The following is a 19,481-nucleotide window of genomic DNA, read 5'->3' as shown; positions in this document are numbered from 1 at the left end:
GTTGTCTCGAGAATACCGAAAGATATTACATCCGTCCTCAGCGTTATGAATTCTTACAAGGCTCCATCGTACTGATATTCAAGTTCTAACCTTACAAAAGGAGAAGAGATTATTCACTATAAAAGAAATATTAGACTGTTTGAAATGGTCTTTCGTTGTCTTATGGTAAGGCTTGCGGCGTGATAACCCAAATATTTGAGAGGGCCAGACATGACGTATAGGGCAAAATTTCTAGAAGCTGCAAGCACAGCGTGGTCAGTGAAAAATCCAATTATGCCAGAGGAGCAGCGAAATTATGCTAAATCGCGAAAAATTATGCCAAACCGTTTTGGACCCTAGGATTTTCCACAGGGGGGGGGGGGCAAAACCGTCCACCAAAAAAAAATTGACAAGCAACAAAAAAAAAAAAAAACAGGTCTTCAATCACAAATAAAGGATTTCGCACCAGAAAAAAAATTTACAAGCGAAAAAGGGTCGAAATTATGCCAGAAAGCATAATTATGCCAGTTCTGGCAACGTTGTGCAAGCAAGTGAAATGAGCGAGCGAAGATTTTGACCTTTCCTATACAAACTCTACGTTTGTGGTAGATTTTGACTGAATTTCCATTTCCTTTTCTTTCTTTCTTTTCTTCTTTTTCTAAGTTTTTATTTTTTTTTTTTGGGGGGGGGGTACGCCAGTGCTACAGGGATGCCCTGGAATTTTAAAAATTTGGGTATGGATACTATTGGGTGATTTTTATGTCATTCTACGCATATCTTACGGACAGATATAAAGCCTTTTGGATTTCTCGAGACAATAATATTGCACAACTGTTGTGTAATTAAAGCTTTCAAGTACTTACTACCCGTCGTATCGTTCAACACTGGATCGACCATGACGTCAGAGAAATATGCAAAATTAGTTCAGGTCCAAACCATGCACGATATAATATACACTCACGTTAGATATTGTCATATGGGGTCATTTGTATGCCATTTATATAACGAATTCATGCACAATGTTTATAAACCATGCAAGGAAAGGGGGCATGCATAATATTGTCAATATTTAGGCTTATATAAGATTTTATCCTCCATGCTACGTGCATCGTAAAATTATATCAGCAAATTATATAAATGTTTGTAGTTCCTATGAGTTTCCCTTGAATTGGCTTAGGCCTTACACATGCTAGCCAACAGCCAACACCAGAAGAAATACTTGTGTTTATTACTAATACGAGTTTATTAAAGTTTATTCAGTTTAATATCTTAAAGGGAGGGGTATATGATACGTATCATGCTTATGTTCATGCAACTACACATGCATCATCCCACCATGCTTGCACCAGATGAGCATGCACTGGTGCGCATGCGCATGCATTGAATATGTTCGTATGATATCCGACTTACCCAATACTTGAACGCGTACAGTAATCGAGTCGGATGAACCGTATTCATTAATAGCACGGCATGTGTAATTGCCTGCATCAGTCGATTGTACGGATTTGATGACCAGAGATCCATTCTCGAGGATATCGATCCGTCCGTCTGGTTTGAGAACGTTAGGTAACCTGCAATCAAAAGTAGACATCATCGGTAATGTGATAGCATTCGTGTAATCAAGGCATGATATTATTAGCAATGTGATTGCATTGGTACAATCAAAGTAAGATATTATCATCATCATTACAACATGTATAATGATGCACATTAAAATCAAAGTGAAATATCATAGCTAATGAGATTAAGTGAATGAAAATATATATAATTAGTAATTAGCTTTTATGATTTATCTACGTTATAGCACCATTTGCTGTTTCAACTATTTTAAGCAAAACCTTAAGTGCCAAGACCACACCACGTAAAATCTGAAAGATTTGATTATGTTGTAGGCACAGTATGTTTGCAGACTTCCGTAACGAACGAATCCAGCAAGAAACCACTGATTTGAATATTAAAATCTAAAATTAGATATTTTACCTGTTTTTCTTCCATTCAACAGTCAACACTGGATCACCGACTGGTAGACAATCTAGGGTGACAGCTCGTTTCCATGGCGACATTAATGTTGTGGAAAAAGACATGATGCGAGCCGGTACTGGTTTAAAAGAAATGAATCGACCGTATTCTTAAGATTTGCATTTCTTGTTCTATAAAAGTATTATTAGTCGCCTTATTAGTAGTATTAGGGGGTTATCAACTTATTGCAACTGCAATATCTAAAACATAGTAAATCTATTGAAAATGCCCATCAAATCAGAAAGAACAGTTGAGATGCCTTTGCCGAAAATTCATAGCTGATGAGAAATTTCAAATGCGTCGTTTGTCCGGAGTCACGGACGGCACTGCTGTTTTCATTCACCAATTTTCGACAAAGGCTACTTTGTCATGAAGGGCTTTTGATAATAGATTCTCTACCTTCCAGAAAGCGTCTGCGTAATGGCTGCGTAAACTCCCTTCTATCAGTAGGCCTTGAAGTGATATTGCAATCTCATTTTATATTTCACACAGACTTACATGAGCCCAAAAGGTGATCCCACAAGAATAAACGACAGTAAGCGAGCAACGATGCGTAAGGCTTTTTTATTTTACAGTATCTTAGAAATAAAATATTTTTCTCAGTCTATCCTAATGATTAACTTTGATCAGTTGATATACATGTAATAAGGTAAAATAATAGAAAGATAGTGTTTGAAAGAAATCATACGATGAAGATCCTTTTATTGACACGATTTAGTAGCGACACAGGGCTCCGAATTTGCTACGCTCAGAACCGCGTTCAAATTAGTTGATTGAAGATCGATGGTGTTCATTGAATTCGTACAGATACATTGCATACCAGAATAAAAATAGAGGTGAAATTAAGGGGAACATTAATAAAAAATCTTTTTTGCCCCCATGGGTTTCCTTAACACCTCAATTATTACCTCTGGACATCGGTATCTCAGTAGCAATTCGGCTTGATTCTCCCTGTCCGGCTATGGTGCTGGCCTTCACCCAGAAATCATATTCGTAGTCCGTCTGCAAGTCTTCTACCAGATAGTAAAACGTCGTAGGATCCAACTCCTTTTCCTGCCGTACCTGTAATATCATAGATATATTTGATAAAACGTAGACCCTATTCCATATCAATAAATTCTACTAATTACACTTTTGAAATATTTCAAATGTTTTCTTCCTACAAACTTCATGAAAAAGACGTGTAGGAACTGACATATATGAGCGACTTGTGAACAACGCATCATTGGGCATTGTTCAAAAGCAATGGTCGACATTGTTCTTAAAGGTCAAAAATATATGTATAGAAATCAACAAGCACATGGCCGTACACATCATAGGGGGCAACTTCAATTTGTTTCTGAAAATTTTCACAAAATTCACCAAAAAGTTTGCACAAAATCCTTCAAATTCGCTAAAAAAATATGCGAAAGTGCCACAAAGACAAGCTCGGTGGGTTTCGCTCACTCGCTTTTCATTTTTTTTTTCAAAATTGGATACGCATCTCCCCCTCTCCCAGACAAATCCTGTGTACGACCACGAGCAAGCACGGCTTTTTTTTCTTATTATAATTATTTTATTCGGCATAAGCAAAGATATAGACAACTGTAATATACAAAGAATAGGATAAGGAGAGTCACATGGATGCCGGAAAAGGAACTAAATAACTAGAACCGGAAGGTCATCTTTTCCATTCCAAGTGACAAAAATAACATACATGTAATACAGAATAGTAAAATATTATATAGTTGACGAAGATCACATCACATTAGGTTCAAACCTAATTTAACGTGGTTTTTACCTCGTTTTCTCCTTCTCGATATTGGATGTTAAGATGATAGTGTGTGATGATTCCATTAAGATAGAGTGGCGGGAGCCAAGAGACCATGATACTTGTAGGTGAAGCAGCATGCGCTTTGATGTCCGCAGGGGCTTCAGGAACTAGAAACAATGAATGGAATAAGAAATTTGATTCATCGAGCTTCCCCCCCCCCCCCTTTTTCTTGTCGTTTCTGTTATTGCTTCATTGTTCCGTTATACGTGTATGAAAGTATGGCGTAATGAAAAAAGTCATCTTTGTCCGTACCATTTGGGAGTCACCGTTGGGATTTTTTTTTACTGAATTGGGCTACCACCCATGGTTTGTAATCTGTTTTACTAAATAAAACATGGTTAAGGAAAAAAGAATATAAACTTGTAGAGTATCCGAGTGCTAGGCTTCCACTGTGACTGTTTTTTCGGCTCTCTGTAATCTAAAAAAAAAGGTAATTATTTTGGTTCTATATGACCAACGGAACATTGCAAGAAACTCCCGTTCAATTCCAAATCAAGCGTTAGCCCAATAATCTTATGCAAATCCTTCGATTGAAGGCTAATTTGAACTTTCTTTCAATTCCCCATGGCAGTTAATTCGGGGATATAAGTTTTATTTGCAATCGAAAGTAAGTTCCTTGAAAAGCCTAGGGATGAACTGATTAAGAAGTCTGAAAATAATAAAGAATTGTCATTTTCCTACAGGAAAGGGGTGTTTTCGATTGCCAAAATTATGTTGGACAAGGTTTGAATTCATACTCTAAAAGTGCCAGCCCTGAAACTCCAGAGGTGATGTTTATTGGACATTGATCTTAGTACTCTTACCATCTTGTTCTGTTCGAACTATCTTCTCTTCGCTTCTCACTCCTTCTCCAACTCGTGTATGGGCCACCACTGATATACTGTAGTTTGTAAACTTCTGTAGGTTGTGAAGCTCAGCAAATAGCTCGGTTGTTTCGTAAATTTGGTAATCCAGTTCATCTTCATGAGAAATATCAGACAAGATGGTATAATAAAGTGCAGGTATTACAAACAAATTATCGCTTTATATGGCTTAAATTGATATGGTAAATAGGACAATATACATAATGAAAAAATAATGAAAATATTGGAAAACAAATGATATCTTCTCTTTAACTACGGTAACCAGAACCCTTCTTCATGTTAATAAGTTTTGAAAATTGATCTTTCTTTGATAATCGTCTCACCAAGTAACATGGACCATAATAAAACAATAAAAAAAAAGAGCTTTAGGTCTGCGTTCCTCTTTCTAGGAAAATCGAGAACCTGGCGAGTGTTTCATCAACATTTTCATCCGACAAGTTGTCAGATCTGACATCTTTCTCTGATGTTGATTGGCTGAGAGGTACTGTTACTATGGTAACTGTCGGATAAAACGTCCGACAAGTCCTTTCATGAAACGCTCCCCTGATCTTCACCGACAGAAAATGTTCCCACAGTTGAGGAAGAAGGTATACTCTATTTTTCCTATCATTATTTTATTGTTGAAATGAAAGGGAAACCTAGTTGTGAATTAGGTTTATATGTGCACTTGTAGGATGCATTGTATTATTTCATACATCCGTGTTCCTTCATTGGTCTGCAGTAGACACTGTTTCCATGGCAACTTTCCTTCATGCTCCTGGATTGGTCTGTAGTAGACCTTGTTTCCATAGCAACCTACCTTCATTCTCCCGGATTGGTCTGTAGTAGACCTTGTTTCCATAGCAACCTACCTTCATGTTCTCTGATTGGTCTGTAGTAGACTCTGTATCCTTGTAAGATGCCATTCAAGGACTCTTGGTCAGGTGCATTCCAGAAGACCATGATGTTTGTTGACCCAACTGATCTGGCGGAGACATCATGTGGGGCTTCGCTCGGAACTGAAACAAAACATTTATTAGTTAAAGACAAATTAAACTGGCATGTGTAATAGCGCCAGCTCAAGTTCCCAATAATCAACACACTCCTTGATTGCTTCCTCAGAATGCAATAGTCGTAGCATTTAGCCTTGTTCTTATGTCCTCTAGAATGACCACAAATACGTCGGCAACTCCTAAAAATATTCACTTGAGAGTTGATGGACATTGAAGGATATCATTACCTCTACATGTAAGTATTCATGTTTCCAATATATGAAGTCATTGATAGTCATATACAACTATATTAGGCCTATTTAGTTTATTTCGTATTATTGTGTGTATGCCTATAACGCTCAAGAAGAGCAGCCTAAGGAGCCATTGAGTGGAAATCCCATTCTGAATTAGTGTGAACCATTTACAACCTAAAATGGAATAAAGACTTGCAAACAGACATACAAATGCTGAAAGGAAGAACATGGCAAAATGAGATATAATTAGACAGAGATGGTATAACTAAATGCCGCTTGAGAGGCTAGGGATTATTTATGAACATTCATGATATTAGGTGGGTTGAAAGATTTAAGTGGACTAAGTTTGAAGAATTAAAGTTTCATATGCAGACGATGGCAGTAGGCGTTAGGTATTTAAACAACGAAACGGAAAAAACGGAAGGCGGTGGTAATAGAAGATTCAGATAGATAACAAAAATACCCAGTTCTCGATAATTTTGGGACTACTATTATCTCCCCCGAAAAATACTCACCATCTTCCAGAGTTGTAACAAACTGTTGGGGAGACCATGGTCCGACATTGACCCGGTTATAAGCTCTCAGTTGAATGGTGTAGCGGGTAAACTTCTTAAGGTTAGTCAAAGTCCGACTCTCAATGTAATTGGTTTCAACCGGAACTATCCGAGATTGAAAGGGTGAATGCGGATCACGATACTGAATGTGATAGCCGAGAAGAAATCCGTTTTGAAGATCTGCTCGTGGTTGCTAAGAAATGAATGTGAAGAAAATATAAGTTTTAATTTCATAGCCTCATAGATCATTGATTGTACTTATAATCTGAAGAAAAAAGGGCCATGTTAAGATAACATCCAAACGCATCACACCTTGACGAATTTTGTTTCTGCTGTGTTCCAATGTTGACTTCCCGCCTGTCTAGGAGAAAATGACAAGTATTTTTTTACCATCACACAGACCAAATAGCCAATAAGAAATTAACAAGCTCCCCCCCCCCACATTGATCCGAGCTTAATGGCGTTTAAAGAACTACATAGACTGAATACTTACTCTCCACGTTATTTGGATGCTTTGAGAGCTCAAGGCGTCGATCTCAATATTCAAAGGAATACCAGACGGTGCTGCATAAAAAAAGGAAATGAAACGTTTTCAATATCTTCATTAATTCCATATTCGTGTAACAGTGACTTATTACCCTGGGAACATATCACAAGTAAAAGAGATGTTCAACATTTAAATGCCTTGGGAGGAAAATAATATCCTTGAAAAATAACCATTCTCACTTGAACAGGCGACTGGCACCACCCCGATGTAGGAGTAGGGGCAGTGGGGCACTTCCTTCTGCATGTGCATCTATATAGACCTAAAACAGCGAATCCCATTATTTGGTCTCCCAAGAGAAACTGCGAGAATGCATACACAACGGCATTATTGAACACGCATCATAACATATCATATGCATGTGCATATATCATGGTGTGCCTCAGGGAGCGATATTAGGGACTATTCGTAGACTACCTGTATCCTTAGGCCTACTAAGGCCCTTGCTTTATGTAAGTAGATTGTGAAGGGACAGAAACATCTCTGCTGTGTAGAAAATGTCAAGGCTATGGTAGAGATACATATTGGATCAATAGTAACTCTTTCTAAGACGGGGCCTAGAACTTATTAAAACAAGCTCTTTGTAACAGTTCGAGCCCAGCGTTTGGGATACAACGGTCATGACGGTATACCCTGCAAAATCTACAAAATGCATCTTTTTACCAATCCCTTTCACCAATTATCAGGCAAATATACAAAGAGTCATGTCGCGTAACCCAAACATTCTTGAAAGCACTCCAATTTTCGTAAAGACATTCTGATCTGTCCTCCATTAAATATAAGGGGAATTTAAAGAAGGTCGTAACGCGACCTTAAAACTTCAGCACACCAACCTTCTTCTTCGGTATCAAAGAGGATCTCTTTGCTTGGATCACTGATTCCAATCGCGTTGAATGCGAATATCCGGACATGGTAAGTATAGGCTGGATGTAGGTGCTTGATACTATACTGGTAGCCGATTAAATCAGCAGGTACGTGTTCCTGGGGCAAACCTGTTTGCCAAGCATCTATCAAATGAGAAGAAAAGTGTGTTATTCTGATGGCATTTAAGCGATAGGAAGAGAAGCACACGATATATATTTATTATTTTATTGTTATTCGCATGTATCTAAAGTGTAAAAAATTAAGTTATGTAAATCCATTTCCGAGCAACAATATGATGGTAATAATAACTGGACACTTTTTGCCAGATTATACAAAGCGTTACTATTATTGCCCCAGCTTTTACGGCTTTGGCTGGGACTGTTACTTCATCAGCAGCGCATCCAAGGAATTAACCCCGACTCATTTACCTCACCGGGATAAAGCGCAGCATGATGTGGGTAAATTGTTTGCTGAAGGGAAACATGCCATGGCTGGGATTCGAACCCATGACCCTCTCCTTCAAAGACGAAAGTCAGGACCATGAGGCATCCATATAAGACAGACAATTGCTTCTCTTACCTGATGCATTTTTGTATTCAAGTGTGAAACCCGTCACGGGACTGTTTCCGTCAAATGCTGGTTGCCATGACAGCAGCACACCTCTACTCGTCTTGTTCACGACATGTAGGTCTGTCGGGGGCTCTGGTTTTTCTGCAACAAATCAGAGTTTTGAAAATACCGAAGTAACGTGTCAGGGAAGCCCTGTGGTCAATGCCATTAAAAATACGTATTTTTTGCTAATCGTTATTGTCTGTTAGTCATTGGAATATCAATTGCAGAAGTATTTTATATTGATACATCGTAAAATAACTAATGCAACGCAGTCGGACAAAATCAAAGATTTAGCCTCCCGCCCGTTCATGAGGCTAGCGTTTTACCAATGGACCACCGTGCCAGGTTCTTAAATACAAACTATACAGGTATGCATTCTAATCGTTTAAGATTTGTCTTCAAAATTTGAATTAAATCCAGAGTTCGATTTAGAAATATCCAACTATATTTATTTTGAATCCGGAATGTATATCACAGGGAACCCCTGCTAGAAAAAACACAGTGTCACCCAGACTGTGACACAGTGTGTTTGTATAGTGTGGAACACAATGTGAAATCACCTTCACACTGCTAAATTCGAGCAATTTAACAGTTTTAATAATATTTTCACATAGTCCACTATGAGAACACACCGTGATCACACTGTGTAACTTGTGTTCTTTTTTCCAGCGTTTACGAGTTCCGTCAGCTCCGAATCAAGGACTAAACAGATGTTTTTGTTACAATTTTTTAACAAAGACTGCTCAGTAGTTCTATACGTCGCTGAGTGAAAACTAGATGGTATTGCGTCGATATCAAAATTACAGGATAGAGCAACAAAGGGCTCTCTTGAGGACACCGGAAAAACTTAAAGATACTCCAGAACAGGTCAAGTGCGCACTAAGTTCCACACTTTTCTTCTCTCTTTCATGTGCATGTTGTTTTTTACGTATTGGTGTGGCCCCGTATACTGTTAATTGTGTCAGTGGGTACTTTTCATTTAGATTCAAGGTCGTGTGTGCGGCAGTACACGACGAACTGTATCTAGTTGTTGTATCTCGATGTCGTATTGCATACCTTGAACCCAAAGTTGTATGACGTGCTCATCGGCGCCATGTAGATTCTGAGCCAGGCAGATATAGGTAGCTGTATCATCTCGTACCGCAGAGAAGATAGTCATACTAGACAGTACACTATCGCCATCAGTCACCGTCTCGATATCATATCGTGACGTAGACAAGCGATTGAATGGAACGTCATTCTTCGACCACATGATCTCGAGCGGTTGATGACCCGTAGCTGTGCATTCTAAGGTGATGCTTTCGGTGAGTTCGACGGTGACGTTCTGCTGTTGCTGTGCAAACGTGGCGGGGACTGTTTAGAGAACAAAGAATTATTCAATGTAGATAATCGTACAAATGAGGGCAACGATTATTCAATATAAGTAATCATTCAATTTGCTCAATAGAAAACAAGTACCGGAAGTGAATAATAGAACATAAATATTGGGCCATAAGCGCTACAACTGTGCATTCTAAGGTGACGTTTTCGGTATGTTCAGTTAGTTTAATGGTGACGTTCTGCTGTTACTGATCCAACGTGACAATAAAGATATAAAAAATCATTCAATATATAAAAATTAACAGAACAGCATTTGTGAAAAAAAAATCTTCATAATTCACATTAAATGGAACAAGATTCTTAGACCTTTTATACCGTGTTTACACGCTGCATCGGCTCTCGGGTTATCTTGCATCGTGTTTACACGCTGTCACAGCTCGCGGTGCAGAATCGGCTCTGCGCACATTCTACGCCATGCGCATTGTCGTCACAATAAGTGAACGAGGTGAGCAATCAGGCAATTGCCGGTGCAGACTCGGCTTCGTGTTACACGTAGACAAATTGCCGTGTCTGCTCGCGGTTCTGATTGGCGGTGCAAAATTGCAGTGTCTGCAACATGAACCGGTCCTTCTAGGTATGTGAATTTTTTCAAGTATTCATAAATGTTGCATAGTATATAGGTCTTCGAGACACTGTTTAAAGCGTTGCTAATGTCCCTCATATGGTTGATTCCATTATGATTTAATTGCATTCAAAAGTTATTTTGTTATGAAAGCAGGGGATGCAATTATAATGTTTCGAGTATCGTTAAACTTGAAGCTGCTGTCACATTTGGAAACCGACTCCAGACCGATCAATGTTATTACGTTATAACCAATGACATACCATCGGTCGGTTTGGAGTCGGTTTCGTTGGTGTGGCTGAAGCGCTTACCAAAGACCGTGAGTGTAGCTGTTTTGCTGTCCATACCAACGCTGTTGCTGATGTGACACAAATAATACCCGGCATCCTCTACCCGGGCTTCCCGGATAACTAGAGATCCGTTCTCCTGCATCTCAAACCGAGGGTCATCAGGGAGGTCACGGAAATTGGCCGTCGTTGGACCTGACATGAGAGATAAAGAGGGAGATAGAGGAAGCGGGAGGGAGCGGGGGAGAGAGTGAACATGACGAGGGAAGAGATAGAAAAAGGGAAATTCAAATGGAGGGAAAATAGACAGAGAGAAGGGGAAGAGAAAGAAAGAAAGAAACGATAGATAGGTAGATAGATAGATAGAAGAATGACAAAGAAAGAAGATCAAACAGCAAGAAGAAACAACAATAATTAATAATCATAAGAAAGAGAGGGAGCGTGGGGAGTGAAAAGAGATAGAAAGTTGAATTTAAATAGAGAGAGAATGATACGGAGTAAAAGGGGAGAGAACGAGAAAAAAAAACAAAAAAATGATAACGAAGATATAAGAGTGGGGAGTGAAAACATAACAGTAATCGTATTTTTAAATAATTTTCAACTACACTCCCGAATAATATTTTAACACAGTACACTGAAAGAGATTACGAAATAAAGAGATAAAACCAAAAACAAATGGAAAAGAAACGTCATCTTAAACGGACAGCAAATCCATGTTACTGACAAGCGCCATCTTTAGGCGAAGCAGGAAAAAGGATGAAGAGCAGGGAGGCGAGAAAGCTGATAATGGTGACGGGAAATACATGTTTCTTACCTGGAGCTTTTTTCCATTGCACATCAGGATTCGGTTTTCCATTGGCCATACATGCTATCACTACTGTATGATTTAGAACTACCGCTGTATTGTGTGGCTCAACGACGAATCGAGGTGGTACTGTATAAAGATAAGTATTAACGAATCATATTTGGTTTGTAATTTTGCTGATATCAGATAATGAATATCTCCGAAGATAAAAATGACATATTGGATTCCATCTGCATTTTGAATAGAATTTTTAAGAATCCATTAAGGTTTGAATGTGGGTTAATCCTTACATTGATTTATGAAACGGAAAACCATTACCATAATGGTCAATAGTACTTAGCTATAGCATTTGAAACCCATTACCACAACCGAACGTATGGATGATAACTCTTTTTAAGTGTAATCTTTCCTCGATAGAACATATGACGAGCTATGCAGATAGGTAAAGCATCTTGAGGGGCAGTCAAATATATTGCTGTACACATGCGTGACTAAAAAACGCGTTTAAAGGGGTGTTTTTTCATTTCAGTTTTGGACGCGGGCCGCGCGTGCACTCGTTAAAGGTATAAAACACACCGATTTTCAAGAAAAAGGGTGGTTTTGGAAGACTTGTCAATGTTCAATCGCAGGGTCAAACGTATTTAGGGTATTTTTTCCAAAGCAGACTAGCCAAGCGTGTTTAGGGGATATTTCTTCCCCAAGCTTTTTCCCCGTTGTCATATTTTGGCGACAACTTGTTTAGTGGCCAAAATGTGTAAATAAAGCCCGCGAAAAACTTGTTCAGGGGGGTGTTTGGAAATAATTTGGTCACGCATGTGTACAGCAATATATTTGACTCCCCCCCCCCCCCCCCCCCGGAAACCAGGTGATGTATAGGAAAAATTAGAAGATTTAATTAAACGAGGGGATGATTCTAAAGGAACCTTGTTGGAAACTTACCTTGAATAGTAAGAGCTGTTGTGTAGTTGACTGCCGCGGCTAGGTTACTGGCCTCACACGTATAGCGGCCATCATGCACGGTAGACGCATCAGCTATGACCAAAGAGCTTGAAAAGGTCCCGTTCACAAACTCGATCCCAACCCCATGAGGAATGGCTTCACCATCTTTGAGCCACCGGAAGTGAATGGGGAGGTCACCACGGGTCACGATGCACATGAGTTGAGTTCTCTGACCTTGTCGTAGAGTAAGGGGTTCGATTGGCTGGATAACCGGGGGAACTGTTAGGTGCATTTAAGTGATAATATAATTATTTGCAAAGATACTTTGTCTACAATGTACGATCCGTTGCAGGATGAACAACAAAGTTAGCACAGATGGTGTTTTGAAATTTTTTTTTAACTTATTCATCATCAATCTTACGAACTGAATCCAACTTCCATTTCAGTCATGACCTGTTCTAAATGGCATGCACAGCACATGCCTTCTCATTTCTTTGCCTGGTAAGTTATTTTATTTATAAGTCAGATCCATGTTTTTGATCCAGCTATCCCGCAGGTGTCTTTCCAATAGTAAGTTCATCTTTGAAAAAAAAAGAAACACACCGTGGAGTGCGAGGAAACCGCCGTAAAATGCGTTCACAGTTGGATTATTGTCCATTCTAGAATTACCGGGTATATTCGCTGATGTAAGCTCTAATTCTAATAAAAGTAATATAACTTCACTGAGGAGATGAGGATTCAGTTAAGAAAATTTTACTTTGGCAAACGTAACAATCTATTTACCCTTAACAATGAGGTCCATATCAGATGCCGAGCGATCTCCCCGAGCGTTGCTAGCGACACAGGTATACTCTCCACCATCACCGTACGATGTGACGTCAGCAATAACCAGTGTTCCATTGGGGAACACAGTGTGTCGCATTGAAGAGGGAAGTGTAGTTAAACCTTTGTACCACGTGATAGATGTAATAGGGAATCCAACTACGTGACAATGGATGGAAACATCGGTGCCGTCTATGGCGATCACATCCGGTAGAGGGCGCACTAAGGGTCGACCTGGAATTAAAGATGAATGACAGAATCCTTAAAAATCATGAAGGTAAGTTGAATTTGCCCCAGTATAATTTTATAAAATAATTGTTTTACTATATTCGCTCCAAATGATATCATCGGGAATGGAGGATTGCGAGTGTCCCTTTAAATCGAGCTGAATAAATAATCAACGCGTTATTTCAAGTACGTTGCAGAGCGCCAACTTTCGGCTTCCAGCATCAATGCAACATCATTTGTGTTCAGGAGAGCTATTTGCTTATTATTATAAAAGCTTTGGCAGCTAGAATCATTTCAAACGAAAATGTCACCCAATTAATTTCTTCCTACTCCATGGCAATAGGTATCTTATGATACAAATCGCATACCAAACCCTTGTTGCAATAAGGATTTTGAAGAAAAAAAACACACAAATGAATAACAGAAATGTTTTGGAGACTTTGGATATTTGTTCAATTGCACACAGACAGAGATGATTGTTTTTTATTTTAAAAATGCGTCCCTCGATCCATACATGATATTCATGCTTGGTGGCAATCCAGATTACAGTCAAATTTTATAGGGGTCTTTATCCAGTTTCATACAGACGGGTCGCAATGAAACCAGACGAGAAAATATACCTTATTATGATCTATGTTTGCTCAGCGTTTGATAACACCACGCACTGCGATATCCCTAAGAAATAAAAAGATATTACTTGAATAATGTACCCAACACCAGCCGCCCTGACACGTCTAATGCCATTGATATCACTGCTTAGTCCCACAAATAAATCCATGTTGGGGAGAGTATCCCAATTCGTTGGCACACGCCAGCGTCAATGCATAGCGGGAGGGGCATTGTTCCCTTTCTTTGTTCAGTGCACGTGTCTGAGATTGCCTTACAGCTATAACCACTCGACTATACTAACAATGGAATAGTTGAACCATTGCATCCCGCAAGCTCTCACTTTGGATGAATGAAAAACAATCCTGTGATAAAAAAAGAAATTCCAGCTGATTACTTTACGCGCCCAAATGTGTTTCTTTTACGGTTGGTCGTCCTGGTCAAAATACATGTAATATTTTGCATAAGATCTCAAAAGATAGCAAAAAGTCGCATGTCCTGCGTGACTTGAGCATTGACTCAAGATAGGGGCAATTATTGAAACCATTTCCATCCCATTATGCGTATACTACTAACATTCGAAAGTATATATTGGTCTTTAAAGCATCCCAATATCTCATGCGCATTCTAGTCATCTGCGACGTAATCCCAGATGAAGATTTTCTTTTATTTTGTACATTTGCTTTTTTTTTTCCAATATTTACGTATTGAAAACTATGAGTACATTCCAATGCTAAAAATGATAACTGATATACACCTCAAAAGGGATATAATATATACATCTGGCAGTTTATTTCTGTCGGCTGGATATCTGCCAAGAGAAAATGTTACAAGCAAGCCTGTCGGGGTGGCACGAGATATATTGGCGAATCCCGATGGCGGATTGGAATAAAGGGTGTTTGTGGGAGTGGTGGTGGGAGGGGTTCATTTATTCAAATGTATAAGAACTGGAACCGAACTTGATGAGGTTGATAACTTACAAACATGTGAACTGTATGTATACTTTTAAAGGTTTTTTTTAATTCCAATCTATTCTGGTGTGATTCTAATCCACCTAACACGAATTCACATTTCATTTCTTACTTGGCCCAATCATAGTTATCGCTTCGCGACGTACGGATGATTAAAAAACAAAGCAAATCTATTGAAAATGCCCGTCCTGACAAAGAACTACTGGGGATCTTTGTCGAAAATAGGTAGACTGGAACAGCAATTACGTCCTAAGTCTCGATGGCGAAAAATTGCACAAATGTCATTCGTTCAGAGTCAATGACTAAATAAACTGCTGTTTTAATTCACAAATTTTCGACAAAGACTTATTGATTGTTCTTTGCTAAGAAGGGCATTTGACAATGCATTTTTATGCTCTTGAATCCTACGTACAACGATGAGTGAAACTCCCAGCTAACTCTTAGTTATCGAGGGCAGCTACTTTTCAAGCGGGCCCTGTTTTTTAAATGCCGATTAGTTGACGAGAAGCCAGAAGATCCTATTTTTCACGTCTTTGGCATGACTCGGCCGGGGATCGAACCCCCAACCTCCCGATCATGAGGCAGGCATTCGACCACTCAGCCATCGTGTCAGGCAGAATATATTCGTAGCCGGGCATGTGATATCGGGTCGTGGGGCAGCACATGGGTCCATGCTCCTCACCCTACTCCCTCGAGCTTCCCCAGCAACACGAATGACGCATTTATCTATTACACCCCGCAAACAGATGAGTAAACATAGCACAATATTTGTCCTGTCGGACAGCATGTTATTAGCATCCGGGATCTTTTGTCGAGAGCAAACCGAACTGCCACATTGCACAGCTACCAACAGCATATCACTCCGTCCAACTGATAGAACAAACCCGTCTTTATAGGTCATTTGCATAATATATTCAAGGAATTGCTTGTGTTCTAATACCAATTTTTCTTTCAGTAGATCCGTATAGTTAAATTCATTTCTCTCTCTAGCTTGAATAAACGACCTGTTGCACAGTAAAACCGCTGTAAATAAGTTTATACAACGCTGTTTACTGTATAAATCTTGCAGAAGTTGTTTAACAGTTTAAACAACCATGCCATTCATAATCTATTGAAAATTAAACTTTGTTGTTTAAGATTTTAAAAACTTGTTTAAACTTTTCATAATTTGTTTTAAAGAAATATTTTAAGTTTCGTATAGTAAACTACATGCACTTGTATAACATTTTAAACAGCGTTTCTACTGTGTGCAGACCGTGTTGTCTCCGCAAATTGATTCATGATTTCGACGTATTTCGGATACAGGAAAAATCCTATTATCGAAAAACAAAAATCCAGTGATATTTTTTACTTTATACTTCTGATTAATAAGAGTGTTGAACCGAATAAGGGAAAGGAGGAGAGAAGGGGTTAACGACGGTGGGGGTGTTCTGTAAGTGATTCCAGAGAAAGGGCAATCAGGTATCACAGGCTTGAATAATTTCCCATAGACTCGTGTGTTAAAGTACCACTTAAAAACATTCATAAAAAATAAGGAGGAAATTCGAGGGTTGAATGTTTACTACCAGTGGATAGGATATATGTCTGACATTCCATATTTGACCAGAAAAGGGTATCTTGACCGGCTCATTTTAAAAATAAATCGGCATTTATGAAGAATAAACCTGACATGATCAAATTCATCACTTGAGAGAGTAAAATGGCCCTAATTCTTCCGCCAGTAAAAAGAATAGTTCCAAAGTAGAGACATATCTTTCCAATTTGGAAAAAAAAGTTCAGTAGGTAACCTCCCGAGAATCAGTGTTAGATTTTCAGTCATATTCATTCATTTTTGTCAATCAGCAATATCAAATTTAAAAATTGAGAATGGGTTGGCTTGAATGAATATCTTTTGCCTGCCAATTGTAATTAGGCCCGTGTAACCATCATGGGTGTAGATGAGGTTTATTATATATTAAGATTTCTAACATTATCTTTAAGGTGGTTAAAAAGGGTTAAAGCCTCAAAGAAATTGGAAGGAATAAATGAGGCGAAATATTCAGGTGTAAATATTGTTTGGTGAATTCATTTCTGTCACACACTTGTAGGCCTTATTAAAAGAGAATGAAATCCTTTGAGAACAAGGCAGCTTGCGTGAAAACAGAAACAATAATTTAACAAAGCATTGAAAGCTTGAGAAAAAATGTATAAATATAAAGAAAGTTATGAACATTTGAATGTTGAGATTACGAATGATCTTCCCATCGGCAATGCAACCAAGATGTGCGATGTCACACTAAAACTTGTACACCCCATCGATATATTTAAAAAAATGGATCGAGCTCGTTGCATGATGTCGTACACACGAGAGCTACAGGAAAAGTACTCCATTACGCAAGTACCAGTAACAACTGGTAGGAAACACAACACTCAAGCACCCATACGAGAGAAAAACAAAATAGCGTGGAACTTTGTGCGCGTTTGACCTTTGAACTTTTAATTTATCCAATGGCTTCAAAACAGCGTGTTGTTGCTCTATCCATTTTTCTTACATCGATGGTACACTCCCCTCCCCCTATTACTTTTGTTTTACATGAGATTGGTTATCTTACCTATAACATTGATGCGATCCTCATGTTGTACTGCACCCAACACGCTCGTTGCTTCGCACCGATACAATCCTCCATCCTCACTAACCAACCGCGATATATTCAAATAACTTATGACGTCACTATCTTCATTGATGACGTCATTAAATGTATACCTGGGGTCAGTTGGTATCGCCAAGCCATCCCTAAGCCAGGTCACATCCGGTGTTGGGTTGCCTGCTACGGTGCAGGAGAGCTGGAGGTTAGGCCCGGGTTGGAGCGTTTGGTTTGTGAAGTGTGCCAACATGATCGGTTTCGCGGCTGAAATAAAACAAATAATCAACCCGCGTTTATATTGATACAGCTACTTATTACTATCATGATCAAACTAAATGTTATACCTAACTCATAACAAGGGTTGATCTTAATGAGCTTTTCTACTTCTAGACTAAAAAAGTCCATTAATTTGAATAAGCTTTCATGCTTGGTTAATAAAGTGTTTAGTGACTGATAAGAATTAGGCCAACTTGATAGAAATCTGTATCAAATGACAATGTACACCTGGTTATAATACCTAAATTGGTTGGTAAATGATTTAGTTCTTTGAGTAGTATTTTGTTCAAGTCTAAGTTATTATGTAAGTAATATTATGCTTATCATCATTTTCCAAATGTAGATTTCATTGTTCATGTTACATGTGTATAAATGTATATAATATGTTGTCTTTATTTTGTTTTTGCACAGCATGTAAACAAGAAAACTTTCCATTTATGGACAATAAATAAATACTTATACCTATATACTTATATACTTATACTTGAGTTAGTTTTTCTTTTTGAAAACTGAACCATTCGCTTACCACCAAGAGAAAGTTGCATTGTTGCTTCTTGTGTCTGCCAGCTATTCGTAGCCACGCACTGGTACATTCCTCTGTCATCTCTGCGCATGCCCGCTACTACCATTGTACCATTTTCATAGACAGTGACGCGGTCATCTCCATCCAATGGCTGAGCGTTCTTATACCACGTTACCTGCTCTATCGGATAGCCAGATACAGAACAGTTGAAGGTTGCGAACGCTCCAACGTCGACACTCCGTTTTTGAGGGTAGAAGTATACAGCTATCGAGTCTTCAAAACAAAATTAGAATTACGAGTAAGTAACATTAATAACAGTAGATGTTTTTATACATGTGAAGAAGGTTAACTAGTGTTACTCAACACCAAATTCTTGAAATGATGCACATGAACTTTGTCTGCTGGCACAGGTCTTTGATTGGAATAAATTCTAGAACCGTTACCATGGTAACATCACCAATTACTCTTCCAGTTAGTAGACATGCTAATAACTAAACAAGATATAGGTTGTTTGAATAAATTTACTTATACGTACAGTATCTCTATGGATATTGATTAAATATATGGACAAATTGATTGTGTCATTCTGACTTGTAGATAAGGATGTAAGGATTATAAACTGGGCCAACCAAGCTAGTAAACTGTATTAACATTGTTTGAATATTTAATGTAATCGTGTGGTACTCTTGGGAATAAGGCCATAATATAACCCTCGAACGTACCTCTAACAATAACATTACGTGTTGTACTGACAGTACCCAGCTCATTGACTGCTTCACAGTCATAGCGACCAGCATTATCCAGCTGCACGTTGCTTAGCAACAGGTTACCGCCACGAAAACTCCGAGAATCGCCAGGTGTGATTAGGGCGCCATCTTTCGACCATTGATAGGTGGGCAACGGGTATCCGCTAGCAACGCACGGAAGCTCGACCGTCTCACCAACTCGCAACGTGAAATCAGACTTGGACTGGATAAGTTCTGGA

The 19,481-nt window shown here is 38.8% G+C and overlaps 1 protein-coding gene across 2 annotated transcripts in view; it reads right to left on the bottom strand.

Moving 5' to 3' along the window:
* LOC129267117 (cell adhesion molecule DSCAM-like) overlaps positions 1-19,481 on the bottom strand; it is a 42,929-nt gene that overhangs the window by 17,219 nt on the left and 6,229 nt on the right. The window contains exons 3-21 of one of the 2 annotated variants that reach the window (XM_064103665.1): positions 19,219-19,481; positions 18,500-18,769; positions 17,665-17,961; positions 13,230-13,502; positions 12,447-12,725; positions 11,517-11,636; positions 10,727-10,897; positions 9,530-9,826; positions 8,441-8,572; positions 7,831-8,004; positions 6,947-7,017; positions 6,415-6,646; positions 5,526-5,672; positions 4,615-4,770; positions 3,779-3,918; positions 2,907-3,060; positions 1,960-2,077; positions 1,390-1,550; positions 843-863 (exon numbers count right to left, since the gene is read on the bottom strand). The exon at positions 19,219-19,481 is cut by the window's right edge and continues 16 nt beyond it. In XM_064103665.1, coding sequence (XP_063959735.1) covers positions 843-863; positions 1,390-1,550; positions 1,960-2,077; positions 2,907-3,060; positions 3,779-3,918; positions 4,615-4,770; positions 5,526-5,672; positions 6,415-6,646; positions 6,947-7,017; positions 7,831-8,004; positions 8,441-8,572; positions 9,530-9,826; positions 10,727-10,897; positions 11,517-11,636; positions 12,447-12,725; positions 13,230-13,502; positions 17,665-17,961; positions 18,500-18,769; positions 19,219-19,481 — 3,476 coding nt within the window. The remainder of the gene's footprint in view (positions 1-842; positions 864-1,389; positions 1,551-1,959; positions 2,078-2,906; positions 3,061-3,778; positions 3,919-4,614; positions 4,771-5,525; positions 5,673-6,414; positions 6,647-6,946; positions 7,018-7,830; positions 8,005-8,440; positions 8,573-9,529; positions 9,827-10,726; positions 10,898-11,516; positions 11,637-12,446; positions 12,726-13,229; positions 13,503-17,664; positions 17,962-18,499; positions 18,770-19,218) is intronic. The other variant, XM_064103666.1, reaches the window with a different exon arrangement.

The sequence above is a fragment of the Lytechinus pictus genome, chromosome 8 (genome assembly GCF_037042905.1).
Source record: "Lytechinus pictus isolate F3 Inbred chromosome 8, Lp3.0, whole genome shotgun sequence".
In the NCBI taxonomy this organism is placed as follows: Eukaryota; Metazoa; Echinodermata; class Echinoidea; order Temnopleuroida; family Toxopneustidae; genus Lytechinus; species Lytechinus pictus.
Note: the sequence above shows the minus strand (reverse complement) of the source record. Positions and strands in the feature narration are given on the sequence as shown.